The sequence below is a fragment of the Mustela nigripes genome, chromosome 10 (genome assembly GCF_022355385.1).
Source record: "Mustela nigripes isolate SB6536 chromosome 10, MUSNIG.SB6536, whole genome shotgun sequence".
Taxonomy (NCBI): Eukaryota; Metazoa; Chordata; class Mammalia; order Carnivora; family Mustelidae; genus Mustela; species Mustela nigripes.
Window position 1 is genome coordinate 21,563,665 of NC_081566.1, and position 22,271 is coordinate 21,585,935.

General features: G+C 37.3%; 1 protein-coding gene across 1 annotated transcript in view; it reads left to right on the top strand.

Annotated features, from left to right (window-relative positions):
* The window catches only part of HMCN1 (hemicentin 1), a 458,039-nt gene that overhangs the window by 234,278 nt on the left and 201,490 nt on the right, over nucleotides 1–22,271 (top strand). Inside the window, 8 exon segments of the mRNA XM_059412784.1 lie at nucleotides 1,681–1,839; nucleotides 9,008–9,202; nucleotides 12,013–12,108; nucleotides 14,830–14,957; nucleotides 16,257–16,401; nucleotides 19,526–19,638; nucleotides 21,320–21,479; nucleotides 22,083–22,251. Of these exon segments, the coding sequence (XP_059268767.1) occupies nucleotides 1,681–1,839; nucleotides 9,008–9,202; nucleotides 12,013–12,108; nucleotides 14,830–14,957; nucleotides 16,257–16,401; nucleotides 19,526–19,638; nucleotides 21,320–21,479; nucleotides 22,083–22,251 (1,165 nt within the window).

Sequence of the window (22,271 nt, forward strand, 5' to 3'; positions counted from 1 at the left end):
CATTTTAGTCCAAACATTCTAATACTTCATGAACAGCGAGGTCACATCTCATTCTCCCTTAGTGGGAGGAAAGTTTATGTCAACATCATCTGTTTTTATTTATGAAAATTTCCCAGAGGCACATAGACATAGCTTTGGTTGCTTCTCTTATTCTCGCATGGTATGTAGTAGGAAGCTTAAAAGGATGATTTGGGTTCTAAATATTGGAATACTAAAAAATACTTTATTTTTGGCACTGATGGTTGCTAATGTAATTTTTTTTTTCAAATTTATGGCTTCTTTGACCCCTATTACTCCCAAAATTATAAAAACAAAAAGAGAATGGCTTGTTTGTTGTCTTGAGTCTGTTGATTGGTGATTTTTATAGTATTCTAGAGAATTACTAGTTCTGGAATTCTCTCTCTGCCTTTTTTGTTGTTGTTGTTAGAGAATTACTACTGTGTTCTTCAGGGCACATGGCTACGCTAGTACTTGATATTGTGGAGAGTAATTTTTTAAGGCTTGACATCTGGGTATATAGCATACCTAAGAGCAATGGACTTCAAACTTGCAGGAAGATATTAGGACCTCTGCAAAAAGTTTGGTATCACCCTTTAACAAAAACAAACAAAAAAGCTATGAACACCAACCACTAAACATCCAGAACTGGGTTTTTTGTTTTTGTTTTTGTTTTTGTTTTTAATGAAATTGACCATCCTGGTTAATTTCATTCTTAAGAGAGCCATCACTCTAAAGGAGGAGAAATATAAATTAAGCTAAGCTTAACTTACAGATTATTTGAGGAATTGCCAGTTTTCAGAGAGAAACGGTTCTCAGGAGATTTGAGGTGCTTCAGGGACACAGAATACACAGGTAACTCAGACACTAATTTTTGGCATCATTCTAGCTTCACACTGAGGTCGAACTCAATGCGTGGTTTCATCCTCCACACATTTGTTCCCTACCCACCTCTTCTAGAAACTCACAAGTCCAACTTAAAGAACTTGGGTAAATAATACACATTTAGTAGAGGTATCCTGGGAGATTTATGTAAAACACTTCTCTCTGGCCATGGTCAGAAATTCTCATCCATTTTTTCCCTCTTCTACCAACAAGCTCTTCCCTATCTGCTCCAGATAGCTGTTGTTGCTTCTTTACCAGACATCCTCAGAAACTTCTCAGGTAGGCTCTACCTCTCCCAAGATACTATTTAACTGATAACGTTCAGCAAATGAAAACACTTGTCATTGTCCAAACTAAGAACACTAACGTCTCCTAAGCACTTCCTGGCACTGAAATTCATCCTGCCACAAAGATGGTAGAAACCTTTTTCTCAAACCTTCATCTTCCCATTACCTTCTTACCTACGTAACACTGCCATGAGGGCAGCTGTCATCTTTTCCAACCTTCCAGGGCATCTTCGAAGAGTTCATTCTTATTTGGGTACATGTTCAGTAGTAGAAAATATTTGGGGCCAGATTTTTGGCTCTAGGTTAGCCCATAGAATTATACAGACTAATAAGTCAGCTTAGGGCCAAGAAACACTTCATTCTTTCTTTGCATCAACATTGTTTAAGTGTCTATGTTGTGTTTTAAAAACCTCACAGTCTGTTTTCTTCAGCAGTTTTGAAATCAAACCAATGCCAGAGTACACTGTGTAAATACTTTAGTGTTTAATGTTTTCCCTTTGTTTTGACCTAGGGGATCTTGAGCTGAGGCCGTCAACATTCCTCATTATTGACCCTCTCTTGGGGCTTTTGAAGATTCAAGAAACTCAAGACCTGGATGCTGGTGATTATACGTGTGTAGCTGTCAATGATGCTGGAAGAGCGGCTGGGAAGATAACTCTGGATGTTGGCTGTAAGCATCCCAGCTCTGATACACACATTCGTTTTTTTCCAAGCTAAGAACTTTGAAACCATTTGAGTGGAAATATTGGTTAGAATGGACAAATGAGAGTTAACATTTCAGATTATGAATATAATGATGGTAGTACATATTTACCAAATGCTTTAGATGTGCCATGCACTCTGTTAAGAACTTATCTCATTAAGCGCTCATAGCAATCCTAAGAGGAAGATATTATAATTATCTCCATTAGATAGATAAGGAAATGGAGGTGGAACAAAGCTAAGTAGCTCGACCAGGATCACAGATCTATGGAGGGGCCGAGCCTGGGTATTTGAATCCAGATTATCTGACGTCAGAAGCTGTGGGCTTCACTGTGTATCATCTGTTGCCAAACATTTTCTCAACAGGAGTTGGAGGACACAGAATTCCTAAGTATTAACATCTGGAGGCTAGAGATTAGACTTTGGCCCTAGACCATAATTTGGAGATGTTGATGATAGCAAAGGTAGCAGATTGTGCTTTTGCTTTAAAAAACCAAAAAAAAAAAAAAACCCAAAAAACAACAACCTTACTAGCAATGACTCCTCAGTGTATAAAATAAAGTACTACCTACAAATAAATGTCAATCACAATGTGAAGGATACAGCATGTGCATGACAACCATCGTTAGTTTACTCAAGAAGTTTGCTTCTCCCTCCTTTGTCTCTCCATCTCATGCTTTTTTACAAAAAGAAATTATTTTCTACACAATGTGGTAACACATGAAATAAAACAGAGCTTGCTTTGTATGAAAAAGAACCTGGCAACTTAATTTTAACAGATAATTCAAACGTTTACATCAGTTAAACTTATAAAATAGGACATTTTGTTAAATTGCATTTTCATTTATGTATGATGATTTTCAGACCTCAGCTATTTCTTTTTTTAAACAAAAGTTAGGAACTATAAAGGGAATGCATATTTTTTAGAATAAAGTAATATAAAATATTTTTGTTCTATCTTAATTCTTTAAATGAATATAATGGCCCTCTAAGCTTAATATTTTATTTTATATAAAATAATTTTTTTTCCTGAGATCTTTTATGGTCTTTTTGCCCTGGGCTGTCTGAACACTCTACATTCTTGGTGATTAAGCCCTTGGGGTAGAATCAACAAAGCTGGAAATAGCCACAAAGACCACAGTAGAATCTGGCTAGGGCACAGCAAAATGTGTTTGACCGTGACTAAATTCTGAGGTTATTAAGAGAAGTGCCTTGGAAATAAGATTGGAATCTCTGGGTGGAGGATATCTGAATCTACCAGTGAAGTTAAAATACAAGGAAACCTTTTAGGAAAGTAGGATCCAAATGAAGAGGATCACTTGATGTAGAATTCTTGTTTCTAAGAAATATACAAGTACAGTGTTTCAAATTACCAACATTTTCTAGCTCTGCTTCTCCTTCTTTCCTGGCCAGATAATTTATATCCACCCAACATTCTTCTAGAGTTGTCTAGCTCTGGAGGAAGAATGAATTAGACTGAGTAATTGTTCCCAGCAAAAAACAGAATGACACCCTCACCTCTCTCCAAGACTGTAGAAAATCTAAACCGTGTACACATTTCTTTGCTTATTTACAGCCTTTTTAATATACTCTTTTTAGCTTCTGGACTTTCCAAGTTCTCTCTCTTTTGACTAGTGAAAAACAATGTAAATAAAGATTAGGGTTATCTGTCTGGGAGTGACTTGCACTGAAATAAGAAACATCCTAAAAAATGTGTTGTATTTATCCTTCATTCCTTGAACTGAAGTTTGTTTTATCTTCACTCCTCTGCAAGATCTTCACTCTCTGTGACTTTTTCTAAAACAATGGCTCTCTCAACTTTCATCCCAGTAATCATTCTGATGGAACCATTAACATAGACTCAGTTGTTTCCTTACTGTAACCTTGATCATGAAGTTGCCAAATAACTCAATACTAATGTTAGTGCCATGCATGCATCTGTTATGCCTTAACGATCTCTTATTCACCATTAGAATTCTGATTACCTTACCTTGCAAAGTTTGGTTAGACCTGGACTGTCCACATAAAACTATGGTTATATATCCAAGCAGATACAGGGTGTAATGGCCAAGGTCCATGCAAATCACAATTGCAGTGATGGTCGTGCTTTTCTCTATTAGGTCTAAAAGCAAACAACCCCCCCCCCAAAAAACAAAAAACAAAAAACCAACCCAAAATTTCCTCAGAATTTACATACTGGTTAAGAGAATGGGCTTTGGAGAGAGACTGGGTTTTCTGCCTGACTTTTCATAGTACGTACCTGATAAATTACTTGTAAAGATGAAACCAGACATTATCACCTATTCACATGCGTTCAGCAAGTCAGTGGTTACCGCTGTTCCCATCTGCCTCGTGAATGGCACGTGTATCACATACACGAATTGCACAAACTTGTCATTTTGGTCATTTTGGTTCTTTCAGTCCTGAAAAACACTATATAAATGCATATAAAATAATGGCATAGCATTTAAGATTAATGGGCTTTTCATACGGAAATCACTATTTCAAGTTGACTTTTTTTTTAAAAAGGGCCTGAGATAACTCAAGTGCTACTTTTAGTACTAGTGCGTAAAATTATTCATTTATGTTCCAAAACTATTGAGCATAATTTTAAGTAGCTGATGACTTAAAAAGAGAAACATGCCTTTATCCCTATCATGTAGCTGTTGGGCGTTCAGATCGTTTTTGTGGCCTATCATCTTACACCAATATGAGATAAAAAAAAAAACAATAATAAAAAAGCTGTTCAATATTATTATTGAGTTAGAGCTTCTTGTAGTGAGTCTCCTCTTTCCTGTTTCTCATTATCATGGCTCTGAGTTATGGACATTTCAGGTCAGCAGGGAAAATTATCAGTGCTTTTCATCCTTTTTTACAAAAAAAGAGGTAGTGAACTGTGAAGTCATTTGGAAGAGAAGAAGATTGGCTACATCAAACAAAAAGTTGGCCTGGCAGCGATTTCACTTGCAGTATTCCACACCGCTCAGGATCTTAGCCTTAGACTGTGGCTTTGTGTTCTGTGGTTTGTTAGAACCAAAATAGTGTGTTCGGCCATTTTAGGAAAGAAAATCTCTGTTTGACTAATATAATGCAAGAATTGCTTTAGTGGATATATATTTAATTACCACTTAAGGAACTAGAAAAATTTTATGGAATAGCTTTCAGAGCCACCTGGTCAACCTATGACTTTTCTATTTTCAAAGTGATATGTGCCCACTGCCGTATATCTGTCAGCCAGTGACAGCAAAGCCATAGTGGGTGTTAATTCTGCAGTTCTCAAGGGGTGTGCATACAAATATTTAGGAGATCCCAGTGAGTCCAGCATGATCCTGACAGACTATATGCAGAAGCTGAAATTGAAATTAATAATAGATATATTAAATTTTGGAGCTAAGATTGAATAAATTAACTCAACAATATTTGTAAGCAATGATAGTTAATATTTTGGTGATGACTCCATGCTAAATGATTCAAGACTACCTCTTTTAACATCACCAGATAGGAAATACTATTACCTCCTTTTTGTTCATGGAGAGATTCAGACTTGGGGAGGCAAAATAATTCTCCAGTTTTATAGACAAAGAAATAATGGAACTGCCATTCGAAACCACCGAATGGGCTGGAATGTCTCTAAGCAACATGGCCTCCCCCGTCCAAGTCTCTTGTTTTGTACTACAATCACTGCTGCCCCTTCCCCGGTCCCGTTAATCTGTTTACCATTCACCCAGTATAATTCACTTGGAGTCCAAATTGGCCACACTCGGGAGTAGGAAGTATTTAAAAGGTTTCTTGGCCTGGGTTAGGAGTTGCTTCATTTTTGAGGTTTGCTTGTCATTGATGCTGTCTTGGCTGTTTCCCTAGTGCCTGGTACACTCATTTGCCTTGTTTTCTGGTACCAGTTTGTATATTCCCTAACCTTTTGCTTGTCTTGTGCCTGACACTGTTCCCAAAGCTTCTTCACCACAGATGACTTCTCCTGTCTTTATTGAGTTTTATGGGCACAACCTAAACTATGTTTGTCCTTTTTCAGTCCAGTTTGTTCTTGGGTTTCTTACTTCTGAAAGTTCTGATTTGTCTCCATTTTCACCGATGGCTATGTTCTGTTGTGTCAGTGAGCTTGGGTTCCTCCCAAATATTTGGTCAATCCAGCCTACTGCATATCTTTTTGTTCTTCTGGAATTTATTTTCTGCCGCATTTTCACATCTACCTGCCCACAATCTGCAACTAATACATCCTGAGACTTTTTTATACTTAATGTCTTTTTTTCAGAAAAGAAACTGGCTCTGGAATAAATGGTTACTATCACTCTAGAGAAAAGTAACTAACCCTTTACACCAAAGGCAAACAATGAGCTGCTTTATAAATATTTTTCTAAATATACTTATTTTGCCTATTATTTTTATAAGTCAAGTTCCCATAAAGGTGGATTAAGAGAAATCCCACACTTCTTTTTAAAAATATGTTACTCAGTTGTGGGCTTAACTTTATTTTATTTTATTTAGGTTCAGTAAACAAGCAATAAGGTTTCTGAAGTTGCCTGTTTTCTTCCATAGTGCAAGTTCAAATGTATGGGATCAAGGTTGTGATAATCACTGTGCACTTACACACATACAAATACACACACTAGATTATTGTTGAAGTGTTTTAATATTGATTCAATAATTCACAGATATCTAGCAGCCTTGAATAATGCACAAAGTGCTATGTTAGTTGCTATAAAGGATAAAATATGGTTGCAAACATGAACTCTCTAGAGAAAAATCAAACATTAGTTTAATAAAAGGCAGAATGTGGCCATTGCCATGAGAGTGATACAGAGTGAGTTCAGAGGAAAGAAATCATGTCTGTCTGGGAGGATGAGAGATGGCACTGAGGAGGGACCTTTTGAACTGGATTAAAGAATTGTCAATATTTCAACAGCCAGAGATCAACAAGAAACATTGCATTTGAAAGGAATGGCAGTAACACGTGAGCACTTATGATATAAAAATGGTCAATCCTTGGGACACCTTGGTGGCTCAGTTGGTTCAGCGACTGCCTTCAGCTCAGGTCATGATCCTGGAGTCCCAGGATCGAGTCCCGCATTGGGCTGCCTGTTCAGCAGGGAGTCTGCTTCTCCATCTGACCCTCTCCCCTCTCATGCTCTCTCTTTCCCTCTCAAGTAAATAAATAAAATCTTTAAAAAAAAAAAAAAAAAGGTCAATCCTTGTTTGGAGAAGAGTAAAGAGTTCAAATTGTCCAGAGAATAAGATTTCTGTAGGGAGATGATGGGAGATGAGGCTACTTACTTAGAGAATGTCCGTTAGCCCCACCTAATAAAAGCACTAAGGCTGCTTTGGAGACAACCATACATCGGAGTCCCAGAATTCCCAATGAGAAGGAAAGAAGTGTTCTCTGCACCCATTTTTATTAGCCTGCTAAACAACTTGACTTTGAGCAGTTGTAAGAGCCTATAGAAAAGGGGAGGCTGATAAAATGACGAAGAATTGTTACCAGCATCAATCTGGTTTTCAATCCTACCTCCACAATTCAATTCCATGTGACACTTAGCAAATTAACTATCTTGTCTCAGTTTCTTCATTTACAAAATTAGAGTAATGATAGTACTTACCCCATAAGGATATTGTGAAGATATTATGAAGATAAATGAGAAAAATCATGGAAAGCACTTTCCTTGGCTTTGTAAGTGATAGTTGAATTTCTAAGCAATATTTACCTTTGACCTTATCAAGGAGCCCTGTCTTCCCTCTTCCTCTTAGAATCCTATTTGGGCAGGGGCCCTCGGGGGCTCAGTTGGTCAAGAGACCACCTATTGGTTTTGGCTCAGGTCATGATCTCGGGATTTTGAAATAGAGCCCCGACTCAGCTGAGTCTGCTTGTCCCTCTCCCTCTGGCCCTCCTGCCCCTGTAACACATGTTCTTTCTGTCTCTCTTTCTCTTTCAAATAAACAAATATAATTTTTAAAAAAAGAATCCTATGAGCAGGTTTCATGAATTACCTCCAGTAGCATCCTATACGTTTTTCCCTGTCTGGTATCTCATATATCATCACTTATAAGTTCTAGGGGCTAGGCATACTTGCTGCCTCATCTGTTTGGGCTTGCTGACAGCTTTCTCCAATTATATTGCTTTCCCATGTTTTCCAAGTTGTCCCCATGACACTTTTCTTTTTAAGATTTTATTTATTTATTTGACAGAGAGTGAGAGAGAGATCACAAGTAGGCAGAGAGGCAGGCAAAGAGAGGAGGAAGCAGGCTTACTGCTGAGCAGAGAGCCCGATGCCGGGCTCAATCCCAGGACCCTGAAATCATGACCTGAGCTGAAGGCAGAGGCTTAACCCACTGAGCCACTCAGGCGCCCCCCATGACACATTTCTAATTCTTCCTCCAGGCTTCTGTGTTTACCTAAATTATGTGGATAACTGTAGCCTTTTGATCTATAATTTTATAATTTCTGAATCAGATTTTAACTCTAAGATATTAAGGTCTCATTTTTCTCTTTTAATCAGAAACTATGATTCTCAAGTTCTAATTCCTTTAACTCAAAAATGTATTTTAGAAGTGAAAGGTATTGAGAAGCAATGATCTACATGTGCTCTAGAACAAGAATATAATTTAAGATTAAATACTATTAACTGGTTACAGTGATCAATTAAAGAATGACTTCTGGTATAAATTAAGTTCCTTAAAATTTTGACAAAAAGAAGCTAAGGTTTAGTGTAAAAAATATTTCATTACAAGGCAAACTTTTTTTATAAGAAAATTCAAAGATTTGAGCAGTATGACGTAAACTAAAATTGAAAACAAATTTCTAAAACAAAAGAGTCTCTTTATTTAAAGTAATCTTGTTTTAAATTCTCACTCTTAAATTCCATTCTCTTCATCATTTATCACTTTAAGTGATAAAGAAGTAGTTGAACTTCTTTGTGCTTCTCTTCATTTATAAAGCAAAAAAGAAATATCTGCTATTTCAGTGGAAGCCAGGAATACTTAAAGGGTAAACTTAAAATATTATGTAACCAATACCTTGATTCAGATTCAATCTGTTGACAGTTTAATAATGACGCTTATACTTAATGTGCCTGTACGCTATCCCAATGACCTTTTTTTGCTTATTTGCTTTAAATATCTTCTAGCACCTCCAGTTTTCATACAAGAACCTGCTGATGTTTCTGTGGAAATTGGCTCAAACGTGACATTACCTTGCTATGTCCAGGGTTATCCAGAACCAAAGATTAAATGGCAGAGATCAGACAACATGCCGATCTTCTCAAGACCCTTTTCAGTGAGTTCCATCAGCCAGCTAAGAACAGGAGCTCTCTTTATTTCAAGTAGGTTAAAGGAAATATATTTTATACAAGTATGTAGATATATATTATACCTTCATGTTCTATACATAGGGATTAGTCTGTTTAAAATTGTGAATTGATCTTGCCAACACATTTTGTGTTTATTGCATTTCCCTTTAAAAGTGTACTGAATTCTTATATTTTGGAATTGACATAAATAAGTCATATTTTATTCAAATATATGTCATAACATAAAGGCTTATGAAACAATGTGACTTCTTCCTATCTCACTTTCTTATGCAAATGGAGTCACTTGGGCTCCCAGGTGGATAAGTGATCACATTTTATTGATTCTTGTACCAACTGCTATATAGAAAGGTAAAATGTTATGAGTTAGTTAACTTTAATGAATTTTTTTTTTGACCACTAATACATAACCATATGCATAGGGATATTATACCCTATGGAAGCTCCTTGATTAAAAGTGATATTTACCTGGAGCAGAAGATTGAAAAAAATAAAGTCAAAGACTCCAGTGTCCAAAAATTTGCCTGTAAGTGATTAAGCATTCAGATATTTGTAAACACTTTGTACTTTTTAAAATAATGTTTAGAATGTTTGAATAGTGGCACTGGAGGGATAAAATCATTTAGTTGATTAACTGTTTTTTTAAAGAGTAATTGCATCTTTGGGGTTATTTTGTAGCATTTTAAATGTTCATTAGCCTCTTAAACTTCCAAATACAAATAAAAATAATTATAAGTGCTTAAGGATTCAGCTCTCAGCCAGGCTCTGTGGTGAAGACAGAAGCCATATGTAGGGTCCCTCATTCGGGCATTTTACAATCCACCGTCTAAGGGGATGGCCACAAAAGTACTTCTTGGGTCAGATCATGCAGGATCTGGAACGTGCAGGTGAAGAAATGCTTTTGATGAGGTAGAAAATAACACTCCAAGCTTCACTGCAGGAAAGGGCACATGAAATATTGTTTCAGATCAACCACTCTGTAAGACGGGAGAGATGAGAAGGAAAATGGAGAGGCTCACAGAGTTATGCAGGTGGGGTGATAGTAGGGATGAGAAAGGCCCAATAGGAAACAAATTGGACCTGAAACAAATCAGTTAGAGGAGATGTAGAAAGGGAAGATAAAAGAAGGTGGTGTATTGACAAGTGGTTGCCCAAGTGTCCAAATTAAATAATCTAGAAGGAAAGTAGTGATTACAAACAGTTCTCTGTTGTTTTATGAATGTCTACACAAATTAGCCTGAGAGTTAATAATAGGAAAAATAGCTTGGATAGAAACAATGTGTGCCTTATTAACCAGATGGTTTGCTGAATTTTCCTTTGCAAGTGAATATTTGCTGTTGTTCAGAGTAGACACTGCCTGAGTTTACCAGATGCCGTTCTGCAGTTAAATGCAAAAGGTTAGCAGAGGAGTAGAAGCTTTGTCACTGCTCTTTATCTGGGAGAATATGGAACTGTTTAAAATGGAAAGCTACATTTTTCTCTATCAGATCTTTTCAGGAGATTACACTGGGCTTATTTAGTTAAGATATTTGCAAAGATGACAGTCATTTCCCTATTTAAGATTTTCTGTTGCCTCCCCTATCGCTCATAAGATAAGCCAACACTTGACAAGGCACCAAACTAGGTCTTTAGCTTGTCTCCTGTGTCCACATGACCTTTAACCTCGTAGTCTTCATCCTGATCCCCCAATACCTTCCTTAATTAAAAATACTTTGTCATATTCTTTTTTTTTTTTTTAAAGATTTTATTTATTTATCAGAGAGAGAGAGGGGGAGAGAGTGAGCACAGGCAGACAGAATGGCAGGCAGAGGAAGAGGGAGAAGCAGGCTCCCTGCTGAGCAAGGAGCCCGATGTGGGACTCGATCCCAGGATGCTGGGATCATGACCTGAGCCGAAGGCAGCTGCTCAACCAACTGTGCCACCCAGGCGTCCCTGTCATATTCTTTTTACTGTCTCAAAATAAAGTCTATATTTTTTATTTACCTACACAGTAATAACTATTTTAACATTGAAAATGTAGTACAGAGGAAAATAAAGTAATTTTTATTGAAACCGTAGGTATTCTAATAGGTAAATCTCTACATTTATGTCTACATAAAATGTCTACCCTGGCAATGTCTACATAATGTACATTCATGTTTATGTATATCCCCACGAATTTGACAGCTCAGACATAGAAACTGGTAGATGTAATTGTCTAAAATTATAAACAAATTCATCAAATCCATGGATTTCCAGCAGGATCTTCAAAACTCTTACTGGACTTGGGATAATTGTTCCTTTCATGAATCTGCCCACCCCCCCGTATGGCCTTTCCAGTTTTTGTTAGTGCCAACATACTCCCCCATCACTGAGCCAACTAAAAAAAAAAATCTCTCTTGCAAACCTTCCGAATGCCCCCAGGGTGCTGCAGCAGGACACCTTGGTAGTGCAGCTTTCTATTCTTTGCACAGACCTTGATTTTTCAATTTATGCTTTTATCTTTGCAGCCCAAATTGGGCTTGGACTGCCCTTCCCCCTATTCTACCTGCTATTTATTTACCTGCTTGTATCCTACCTCCTCTGCAGCTCCTCCCCCAAGTCCTCTACATGCCCTCAGTCTCTTTTGTCTCTGCGCTCCCACAGCTCATTGCTTGACATGCATATTACAGTATTAATCACACTGTGCTATGATTGTTGGTTTTATGTATGTCTCCTCTCCTGGAGTGGGAACTGCCAGAGGACAGCACCTACGCATTTTCCACCCACAGGTCTCTGCACTGTGCCTGGCACATAGTTGTGCTTCATAGATGGTCCTGAATGAGTAAATGATCTCTTCTTTTTAGATATATGGGCCAATGATAAAGGAACCTACATTTGTGAAGCTGAAAACCAGTTTGGAAAGGTCCAGTCCCAGACAACAGTAACAGTGACAGGACTTGGTAAGATCAATTAGGTGCTTTGATATCATGCTCATCTGAGTCATTAGACTTCTTTTCCTACATCACCTCTTGCCTTTGCCACTTCAAACAAACAAACAAACAAAAAACAGGTAAATATTTGACTACTAAATTAGTTTTCTGTCCCCCACCCTATTTCATATTTCATGGGATACTAAAACTAGAAATAACCTTACATATCATCTGTTCTAAGTTCCTTATCTTCCGTTTGAAGAAATGAACGTCAACTTGAATAAATTGATTTAAGTCTATTTTTTTTTATTTCTTATTTATTTTTTTAAAGGTATTTATTTATTTATTTATTTGACAGAAAGAAATCACAAGTAGATGGAGAGGCATCTAGAGGCAGGTAGAGAGAGAGAGAGAGGGAAGCAGGCTCCCTGCTGAGCAGAGAGCCTGATGCGGGACTCGATCCCAGGACCCTGAGATCATGACCCAAGCCGAAGGCAGCAGCTCAACCCACTGAGCCACCCAGGCACCCTGATTTAAGTCTAAATAGAAATACATACATATACACATTAGAGTCATGACATATTTTTTTTAATTATTTTTATTAACATATAATGTATTATTTGCCCCAGGGGTACAGGTCTGTGAATCATCAGGCTTACACATTTCACAGCGCTCACCATAGCACATACCCTCCCCAATGTCCATCACCCAACCACCAAATCCCTACCCTCCTGCCCTCCCCAGCAATCCTCAGTTTGTTTCATGAGATTAAGAGTCTCTTATGGTTTGTCTCCCTCCGGATCCCATCTTGTTTCATTTTTTTTCCTTCCCTATCCCCACAATGCCCCGCCCTGCCTCTCAAATTTCTCATATCAGAGAGATCATTTGATAATTATCTTTCTCTGATTGACTTATTTCACTCAGCATAATACCCTCTAGTTCTATCCACGTGATTGCAAATAGCAAGATTTCATTTCTTTTGATGGCTGCATAGTATTCCATTGTGTGTGTGTGTGTGTGTGTGTGTGTGTGTGTGTGTGTGTATACCACATCTTTTTTATCCATTCATCTGTTGATGGACATCTTGGTTCTTTCCATAGTTTGGCTATTGTGGACATTGCTGCTATAAACATTTGGGTGCATGTGCCCCTTTGGATCCCTACATTTGTATCTTTAGGATAAATACCCAGTAGTGTGATTGCTGGGTCATAGGGTAGCTCTATTTTCAACTTTTTGAGGAACCTCCATGCTGTTTTCCAGAGTGGCTGCACCAGCTTACATTCCCACCAGAAGCTTAGGAGGGCTCCTCTTTCTCCGCATCCTCGCCAACATCTATAATTTCCTGACTTGTTAGTTTTAGTCATTCTGACTGGTGTGAGGTGGTTTCTCATTGTGGTTTTGATTTTTATTTCCCTGAATGGCATTCTTTTCTGATTCCCTTTTTTACACTTCTCATTTTAAGTCCACATGAAATTATTTTTAGATATAACGTGAAGTAAGGATACAATATCATTTATTTCCAAGTGGTTGGGCATTTGTTTTGGTATCTTTTATTGAATATTCTCTTCCCACTGATTAAAATACCCTTTTGGTCACATGTTAAATTCATATTCCTATTTCTATTCCTTGGAATTCGACTTATGCACTAGTACTACATTGTCTAAATTATTACAGCATTTAATGTAAATGTAAGTAAATGTAAATGTAAATTTAAAGTGAATGCTAAACAGCACCTGTTTCTTATTCATATGCAATTATAAAATTTTTTCTATGTCTCCCTTTATGCATCTACATATTTAAGTTTTCCAAATAGAATATCTAGAGATTTTGCTTTGATTTGTTTTAAATTTATTAATTCCTAGAAAAGAACATATTTACATCTAAGAGAGTATACCTCCTTTTATTTGTTTGACCTGTTATGATAGCCTCCTCATTGATCTCATCCTTTCTGGTCTTTCCCTTTTCCTGTAAGTCTTAGTCACAGTGTGCAGAGTAATATTTCTGGAGAATTTTTCTGATGATCCCACTTTTTAAATTTATAAGTGCTCTCGGTCTCTTTCCATTTGTCCATTGGATACATTGCACATATCTTAGCTTGGTATTTCTGGCCTTCCATGCCATAGATTAATTCTTTTTTACTTTCTCTACTTCTATACTATTATCTACCCTCTCTTTTTTTTTAATAATTTAATTTTTTAAAATTTTTTCAGTGTTCCAAGATTCATTGCTGATGCACCACACCCAGTGCTCCATGCTGCAATACGTGCCCTCCTTAATACCCATCAACAGGCTCACCCATCCCCTCCAAACCCTCAGTTTGTTTCTCAGAGTTCACAGTCTCTCATGGTTCATCTCTCCCTGATTTCCCCCAACTCCCTTCTCCTCTCCATCTCCCCATGTCTTCCATGTTATTCCTTATGCTCCACAACTAAGTGAAACCATATGATAATTGACTCTCTCTGCTTGATTTATTTCACTTCCAGTCCCATCCTTGTTGATACAAAATTTGGGTATTGTATCAACATGGACGGCACTGGAAGAGATTATGCTGAATGAAATAATCTGCCCTCTTGCCATTCTCTCTTCTTAGAAGGGTCTTTTATCTCTGCCTTTGAATTCAAACCCATTTATACTTAAAAATCTTATTCTTGAAAATTCAGCTTTTTAAAGAGGATAATCTTGGCCTGTAAGGATGTTTGTCTTCCTTTTGGGTAAGATTGAGTTGATAATACCTGTTTCTGTCTGTCTCAGTTGCTCCACTTATTGGAATCAGCCCTTCAGTGACCAGTGTCATTGAAGGACAGCAGCTTACTTTGCCTTGTGCTCTGTTGGCTGGAAATCCCATTCCAGAACGTCGGTGGATTAAGAATTCAGCCATGGTAAGAACATTTTAAATCCATGCATTCACATTTCTAATTTTCTTGTGTAAGAGACAATTTATTCCAACCATTGAAATTTCAATTTAATAAATATACAAAAATACAAAGAAAAACTTTTTTAGTGTTAACATGTTTATGCAGTTTACATTATTTCAGAATTAATAAGATGGAAAAAGAGCCAATGGTGTGATTTTTATAGTTTTGCATTAAATTCAATGCAACTAATAAACTTCAGAATATGTACAAAGTGAAACAAATATAAAATTATTTTATAGCCTTTAAATATTTTTATATCCTTTTTGTAGGATATAATAAATACTGATATTTTCATAAAATTCTTTCATTTATTAATCTTTATTATTTTTATTATTTAATAATTTCAAACATTATATATTTTATCATGAACTATTTGGACATGTGGATCTATTTTGTGTCTTTTTTTTTCAGTGTATAACTTTGGCTTATGAAAGGATTTGAAAAAATTGTCATGGTTCTATAAAATTTTTTGCAAACATGCTATCTCTGGCAATAAATTTTCATGTAGATAAGAGCACTTTTCCTTCCATTTTCCAGGGTAGTTAGGCTCACTCTCTTTTTGAAGTGCTAATTAGAAGTGAACTGACTCCTTGGAATAAGATGTGAAATTGTTCATATTTGCATAAAATTCTGAGGATAATTAGTAGACCTCACTCAATAATTAAATGCCCTTATAAAAAAGGATGATACCGTTTGAGCACAAAGGTATCCTGTGATTGAACAAAATGCATAAATGGCAGTTAGAGTGATCATTTTTAACAGAAAATATTGCAGACCTTCTCTGACACAGTTCCTATATCATACATTGCCTCTAATATTTGTATCTTTCACTGAAAAAGGTAAGTGTTGAAATGAATCACATTCTCTCAACTTGAATGACTGCCTGTTTGCCAAAATGAAAATATCAAATAACTTGCAAGTGGTACTATACGCTTCTTGAAAAACAACAAATTAGTAAAAAGTAAAAGTCATTAGTGGAATTTGGGTCCTGAGTGATACAGAGACATAAAATAGAGACATCACTTGTTTCCTGTCAAGTGTTGTCTCCATTTTGTTCCTTTTTCCAGCATAATATTTGGTGGTTTATCAGGAGGACATATAATAGATTCTACTCTTTGTAACATTTTATGCTCATCATTTTTCCCTTAAGGGTGTTAAAATATTTTGTTATAAGACATTTAATAACCCAGTTGGAAAAAAAAATCTGGTTTTGGCTTAGGGAACATTAGTTTTTAAATTAAATATGACTTTTTTTTCTTTAAGTTGGTCCAAAATCCTTACATCACTGTACGCAGTGACGGGAGTCTCCATATTGAAAGAGTTCGCCTTCAGGATGGAGGCAAATATACTTGTGTGGCCAGTAATGTTGCTGGAACCATTAACAAAACTACCACTGTGGATGTACATGGTAAGAGACACACCCGTTGTAATTCTTTCCAAACCATGTTCAAAGCTAGGTTTATGTCTCTAAATCAAATAACTCTGTCTTCTAGTTGTAAGAAGTAGACTTTTCCCCTAATTGTTATTCTTAACAGAAAGCCTTATTTCTTGAACACTATTTACATTGTTAAAGCTGTTTCCAGAATTCCCTTTCCTACATACACAAAAAGGCTTTATTGGGAGTCACCAGCTGAGTCTGGCCAAGGGCTTTTGTAAGTGGTTTCTTAATTGATAAAAGTGAACTGAGTTCTCAAAGAGTTATGTTTAAAAATACATTTTAATTTCAGGCAAGCTGAACTTATTATTCCATCCAAATTGCCTTTTTTTTTGGATTGTGCAACAAGCATGTTCTTACTAATGACCCCTTTGTGTGTTAGCTAGAAATGACCTAAACGTTTCTAAAGGCCACCTCATGTGCTCCAAACAGTCTTTTCGCATGTTAGATAATCTAAAAGGTCACAAATAAGAAAATCCAAAAGCTATCTATTTCCGTTCGTGACTAACAGTCACGAACTTTTTACATCTCAATAAATAAGTGACAACTTCATAGTTTAAGAAGTTGTCATAAGGGTTTTTTAAAAATATTTTCTTAAAAGACTTTGCAGCATTGCTTTAAGTGTGGCATTAAAAAATAGTTCTGTGTACAGAGATGAAAGTAACACAGAACATTTGTTTTTAGTAAATTCATCCTTTTTTTAGGACATGAATTGGAGAATCCGGTAATTTCCACATTTTGCTTGGTCTATTGAAATTATCAGTGGATACAGACCGTCTTCTTTTTTTTAATGTCTGTGTCTCATTGTAAATAGCCTCTTCTGTCTCTCAATCTTATACCCGCCCCCACCAACATTGCGTGAGATATTCTTGAAGAAATACTATTTTAAAGAAACATTAAAGTAACACTAAATTACAGTCTAAAAGAATAAATGCATAATACCAGATTGAATACAATCATATACAATACAAAACTATATACAAAAAAATACAATTTATTTTTAGAGCAAAATCAGTCCATCAATTTCCTAGAAGGTGCTTGGGGACTGCCTTGAGAATCTAGTATAGAAATATAATCATGTCATCTCCATAGAATATTGTGTTGAGGAGGATTCTGAGGTAAATTTTTACTTGAGTGGAAGAGAGATGTGATTAGCTGGGATGTTACCCAGATCAGAGGAGCAAGGAGACAGATGAACCAGTGATGTGGTTTATCATGACACACTAAATGTTGATGATTAAAAGCTAAAAAGATCACTTCACAACATATTTCACCCATCTTAAGTGAAATTAAATGAGTAACTGTTTTAGTTACTAAGGTTAAAAAAACCCAACCCAGACATTTGACAGGAACTAAACCAAGCAACCATTCAGCCAACAGGTTAGTTTTTGAGTTGGATGTGACACAGCATCACAAGTTCTCTCTACCTCCGTAGGCATGTTAATTAGCACTGACATGCCTTCATGACTCTGCCTTGCCCCTTTTAAGAATACTCATTAATATCTCACAAAACAAACTGAGGATTGCTGGGGGGAGGGGGGTTGAGAGAAGGGGGGTGGGGTTATGGACATTGGGGAGGGTATGTGCTTTGGTGAGTGCTGTGAAGTGTGTAAACCTGGCAATTCACAGACCTGTACCCCTGGGGATAAAAATATATGTTTATAAAAAAAATTTAAAAAAAAAAGCTCTCAATGACCAGTTCTTAAAAGGATAAATTAATGCATGCAAATATAGATGTAAGTTAAAATGGAAAACCACTCACTTGTCATCTTGATTTAGGTAGGTGGAAATCTGGAAAGAAATAGCCCTTCCACAGACAGATGTCGTCAGATTTGAAAATGCCTAAATTTGCCACTTCCCCTAATAACTGTCAAACTCAGTATGCATTTAAGAAAATGGCTTATTCTATATGGCCATAAAATTACGGTAGAGTTGAGAGTCGACTCTTCCATGATGATTCTAGAATTAGAGAGTAGCCTGACGTAGAGAGTATCTAGAATTTTTTTGACAATTTTTTAAAAGAGGAAATTATCTAAGGAATAAACCCAGCCTTGGGAAAATACCAGTATGTAGCACAGCCTTCCAGGGATGTTTATGCACAGAAGTCTCTGGTGTCCCTTGTTCTGGCAAACTTCTCCTCCCAGGTAGCTGTGATAATTCTAGAGAAACTTGTCTCAAAAGCAAGAGCTTTAGTGAGTGCATGAGCCCTGGGGAGCCATTCCACTTTCATCTTTCCAGGGGAAGGAAAAGAAATGCCTGGTGTGTATCGGGCTCGTGCTGTGTTCGTTGTGCTATGTTAAGAACTTTCATGTATGGGAACTTTGTTAATCAAATTTATTATTTTGAGAACATGAGTATAGATAATTTTTCATATGCTAGTTGCCTGTGATTAATCGAGATATGCACAGAATGGAATCATTAACAGTCTTCCTTTTCCTTTTGCTTCTGCTCATATAATGTTAATTCTTCAGTTGCTTTCTAAAGTCCAAAGGTATGTTATTCTTTTTAGTGAAAACTACTGACTTAGAATCCTGTATTTTAGTCTTTTAAATGTAAACGCCTAAGGCCTTGCAAGTTTCATTGTTGAATTTCTTTTAAGAAAACATATCCTTCTTTCTGGGTTAAATTTAGTAGCTTGTTTAGCAATGCTTGTGAATAGGCAGATATTAAATGTGTAGTGGTTAAACAGTCCATCTCTCCAGCAGTGGGCTTACGTCAGCTCTTTGCAGCCTAATGGGTAATGGACAATGATGAAAATTATGGTTAAATGTGTAAATGTTCGGATGTAATTCCCTCTTGAGTTTCCAGGAAAACATGGATTTTCTTCAGTCTTACTTTTGGTAGGAAAGTTAACTTGCTATGCATAATTCACTACTTGACTTTAAGTTAATATTTTATTAAAGTCATCAGATTAGAGTTACTGTATTTACTCTTACAAGTTACTCTACATTTTATTTACTCTTACAAGTTACTCTACATTTTGATCAGAAAATGTTGTCTTAGCTGGTTTTTATGAATACACAATGTATTCTAAAATCATGTAACTTTAAATGGAAGAACAGATGCTCAGACTCTGAATATTGCCTCCTATTTTCAGTCCTGCCAACCATTCAGCACGGGCAGCAGGTACTCAGCACAATTGAAGGCATTCCAGTGACTCTACCATGCAAAGCAAGTGGAATTCCCAAGCCGTCCATCATCTGGTCCAAGGTAAATGACCTACCCAGAGGTGTTTGTTAATGTTACGTGTTATCACAGTGTTTGAATATTTTTTGTCATACACGGGACTTGTGACTGTCCCGTAGAATTTTAAAAAAAGGAAAACCCATGCAGTCGTACCACTTGGAAGGGACCTTAAAATGTCCTTAGTACAGTCACACCTGATGCTGGAGTAACATTAACACAACAGTGAACGCTAACGTAACGCCTTCTGTATACCAGGAGCTTTTCTAAACACTTAGCATGTTTGTAGCAGAGCCTTGTCTACCTGTGCCACATCCCCGCAGCCGCTGTGATTTCAGCGCAACTCGGGTGGACAGCTCCGTGCACGCGGCCGGAGTCCCACTTCCTGCGTGTGTCTCTCTAGGTTTTGGAATCAGGGCTTTCTCCAGAGTCCCACAAGGCCACTCAGCCTGCTCTTGGGTAGCTGAGAAGTGTAGGGGCATTAACAACTTGGGGGGCAGGTGTCCTTTATAAATCACCTGCTTCTCATCCATCAGAATACTTCTGAGTTTCTTCACACAGTTTCTCAACGGATCCCAGCACTTGGAAGCTTATCAGCCCAGCCACAGGGGAAACAAGAACACTGAAATCTTTTTAACTTTCCTTCCTTGTGTGCCTCACTCCCCTGCCCACCTGCTTGAGCCTCTGGGGATCACTTTCCAACTAAACTTCTTGCCCTCAAATCTTTGTCTTAGACCCTTTCTTTTAGGAAGGCAAAATAAGACATATACAAACTCATTTATTCCCCTCTGTGTCCCTATCATGAAGTTGTCCAGCTTTTACTTGTCTTCTTGCAAAGAGGAAAAACCCATTTGCTAAGGAAGTCCTTTTCATCTTTGAACAGTCATGAAGATAGCATGTATTTTCTGTAAATTAATTTAAATCTGACAGCTATAAGTAATATAAAATGATGGCATAATAACAAAATGTGGCATTTGTATAATTAGTACTACAACCCAAGCATTTTAACATAGCATCTAATTTTATATATCTACAAAGCTCTGAAATATAAAGTAGGTACTGACATCTGGAAGTTAAATAAAAAGGTTAAGCTTTCTGCATTCTGGACACAAAAACCCAGTGCTGTAGCTGATCCCCAAACTCTACAGTGTCTGGTACTATAAAGAAGTTTAATGCATTTTAGGAAAACATAAAAATGAAAGGCCAGGGTGGCCTGTGTGCCATGATAAAACATGAAGGTTAAGAAAGAATTAGGGCTCCAGAGCCTAATTGCCAGGGTTCAAGTCCCAGAACTACTACAGACTGACTGTTATTCCACATCATCCCCAGCCTTTATTATTTTCATCTATAAAATGGGAGATTATGGTAGTTCCTGCTCAGATGATTGTTTTGAACATGAAAATAGTTAATTCATGTGATGTGCTCAAAACTGTGCATGGTTAGCGTATGACTATCCCATTCATTATTATTACCATTATTCGCACCATTTTTAAGTAGCTCTGGAACAAAGGGGACATGGTTCAGTGTGTCAAAATACTGCCTTTGCTTTCTTTGCTCTAATTTTCGTACAAATAACTTAAGTCAAATTAGCATTTTTCAAAAATCTAGTATTTTCCCCCATGGAGATCTTTTTTTTCCTCTCTTCCTTTTCCAGACATGAAGTCACTCCTTCATTATCTTAAAAAAACCTCTTTGTTGTGTTTCACAGAAAGGTGAGCTGATCTCCACCAGCAGTGCTAAGTTTTCCGCAGGGGCTGACGGAAGTTTGTATGTGTCCTCACCTGGGGGTGAAGAGAGTGGGGAGTACGTCTGCACCGCCACCAATGCGGCCGGCTACGCCAAAAGGAAAGTGCAGCTGACCGTCTACGGTGAGAGCCCCCGGAGGAGTGTTTTCCTTTGACATGTCTGCCGGTGCCAAAACTCACATTTCTCTCCCAAATCATATTAGCAGGGGCTGTTCTCCTAAAGTGAACTGCATTTTACAAAAATGCATTTTTACTGCCAACCACCATTTCTTCTACTGAGATTCTTATTTAAAGGGAGAGTAATTGTATAGCCATTCGGAAAAATTTTATGGTGTTTTCCTGAGGAGTAGGCTTACTGCACCCAAGCAGCTTCAGAAACACCCCTTAGTTAAAATCCCCTCGCAAAGCCAAACCTCAGCTATGCCTCGGTGAGCACTCTGCCCTGAGGAATTCCTTGTACAAGTGGCAGATTCTCGAAGGGCATTTCAGCTGACCTCTTCATTATGTTCTGAAAGGAAGAACTAAAAAGGGAAACTCTCTGGTCATTTTCCTTTCAGCTCTCGCTATAAATACATGAATGGAAAGTTTTAGAGATGCCCTGAAACTTTGGAACGCACAGCAGCATCTTTTTGTACATTTTTAAAGAATATTAGTAATCCGCATTTGAATGTAAGGTAACTGTTTTCAATGTACTCTCTCCCTTCCAAAAACATGTGTTTATTTTAGTAAGGCCCAGAGTGTTTGGAGATCAACGAGGACTGTCCCAAGATAAGCCTGTTGAGATCTCCGTCCTTGCAGGGGAAGAGGTGACACTTCCATGTGAAGTGAAGAGCTTACCCCCACCCGTCATCACCTGGGCCAAAGAGACCCAGCTCATCTCTCCGTTCTCTCCAAGGTAGGGGATCGGGGACGGAC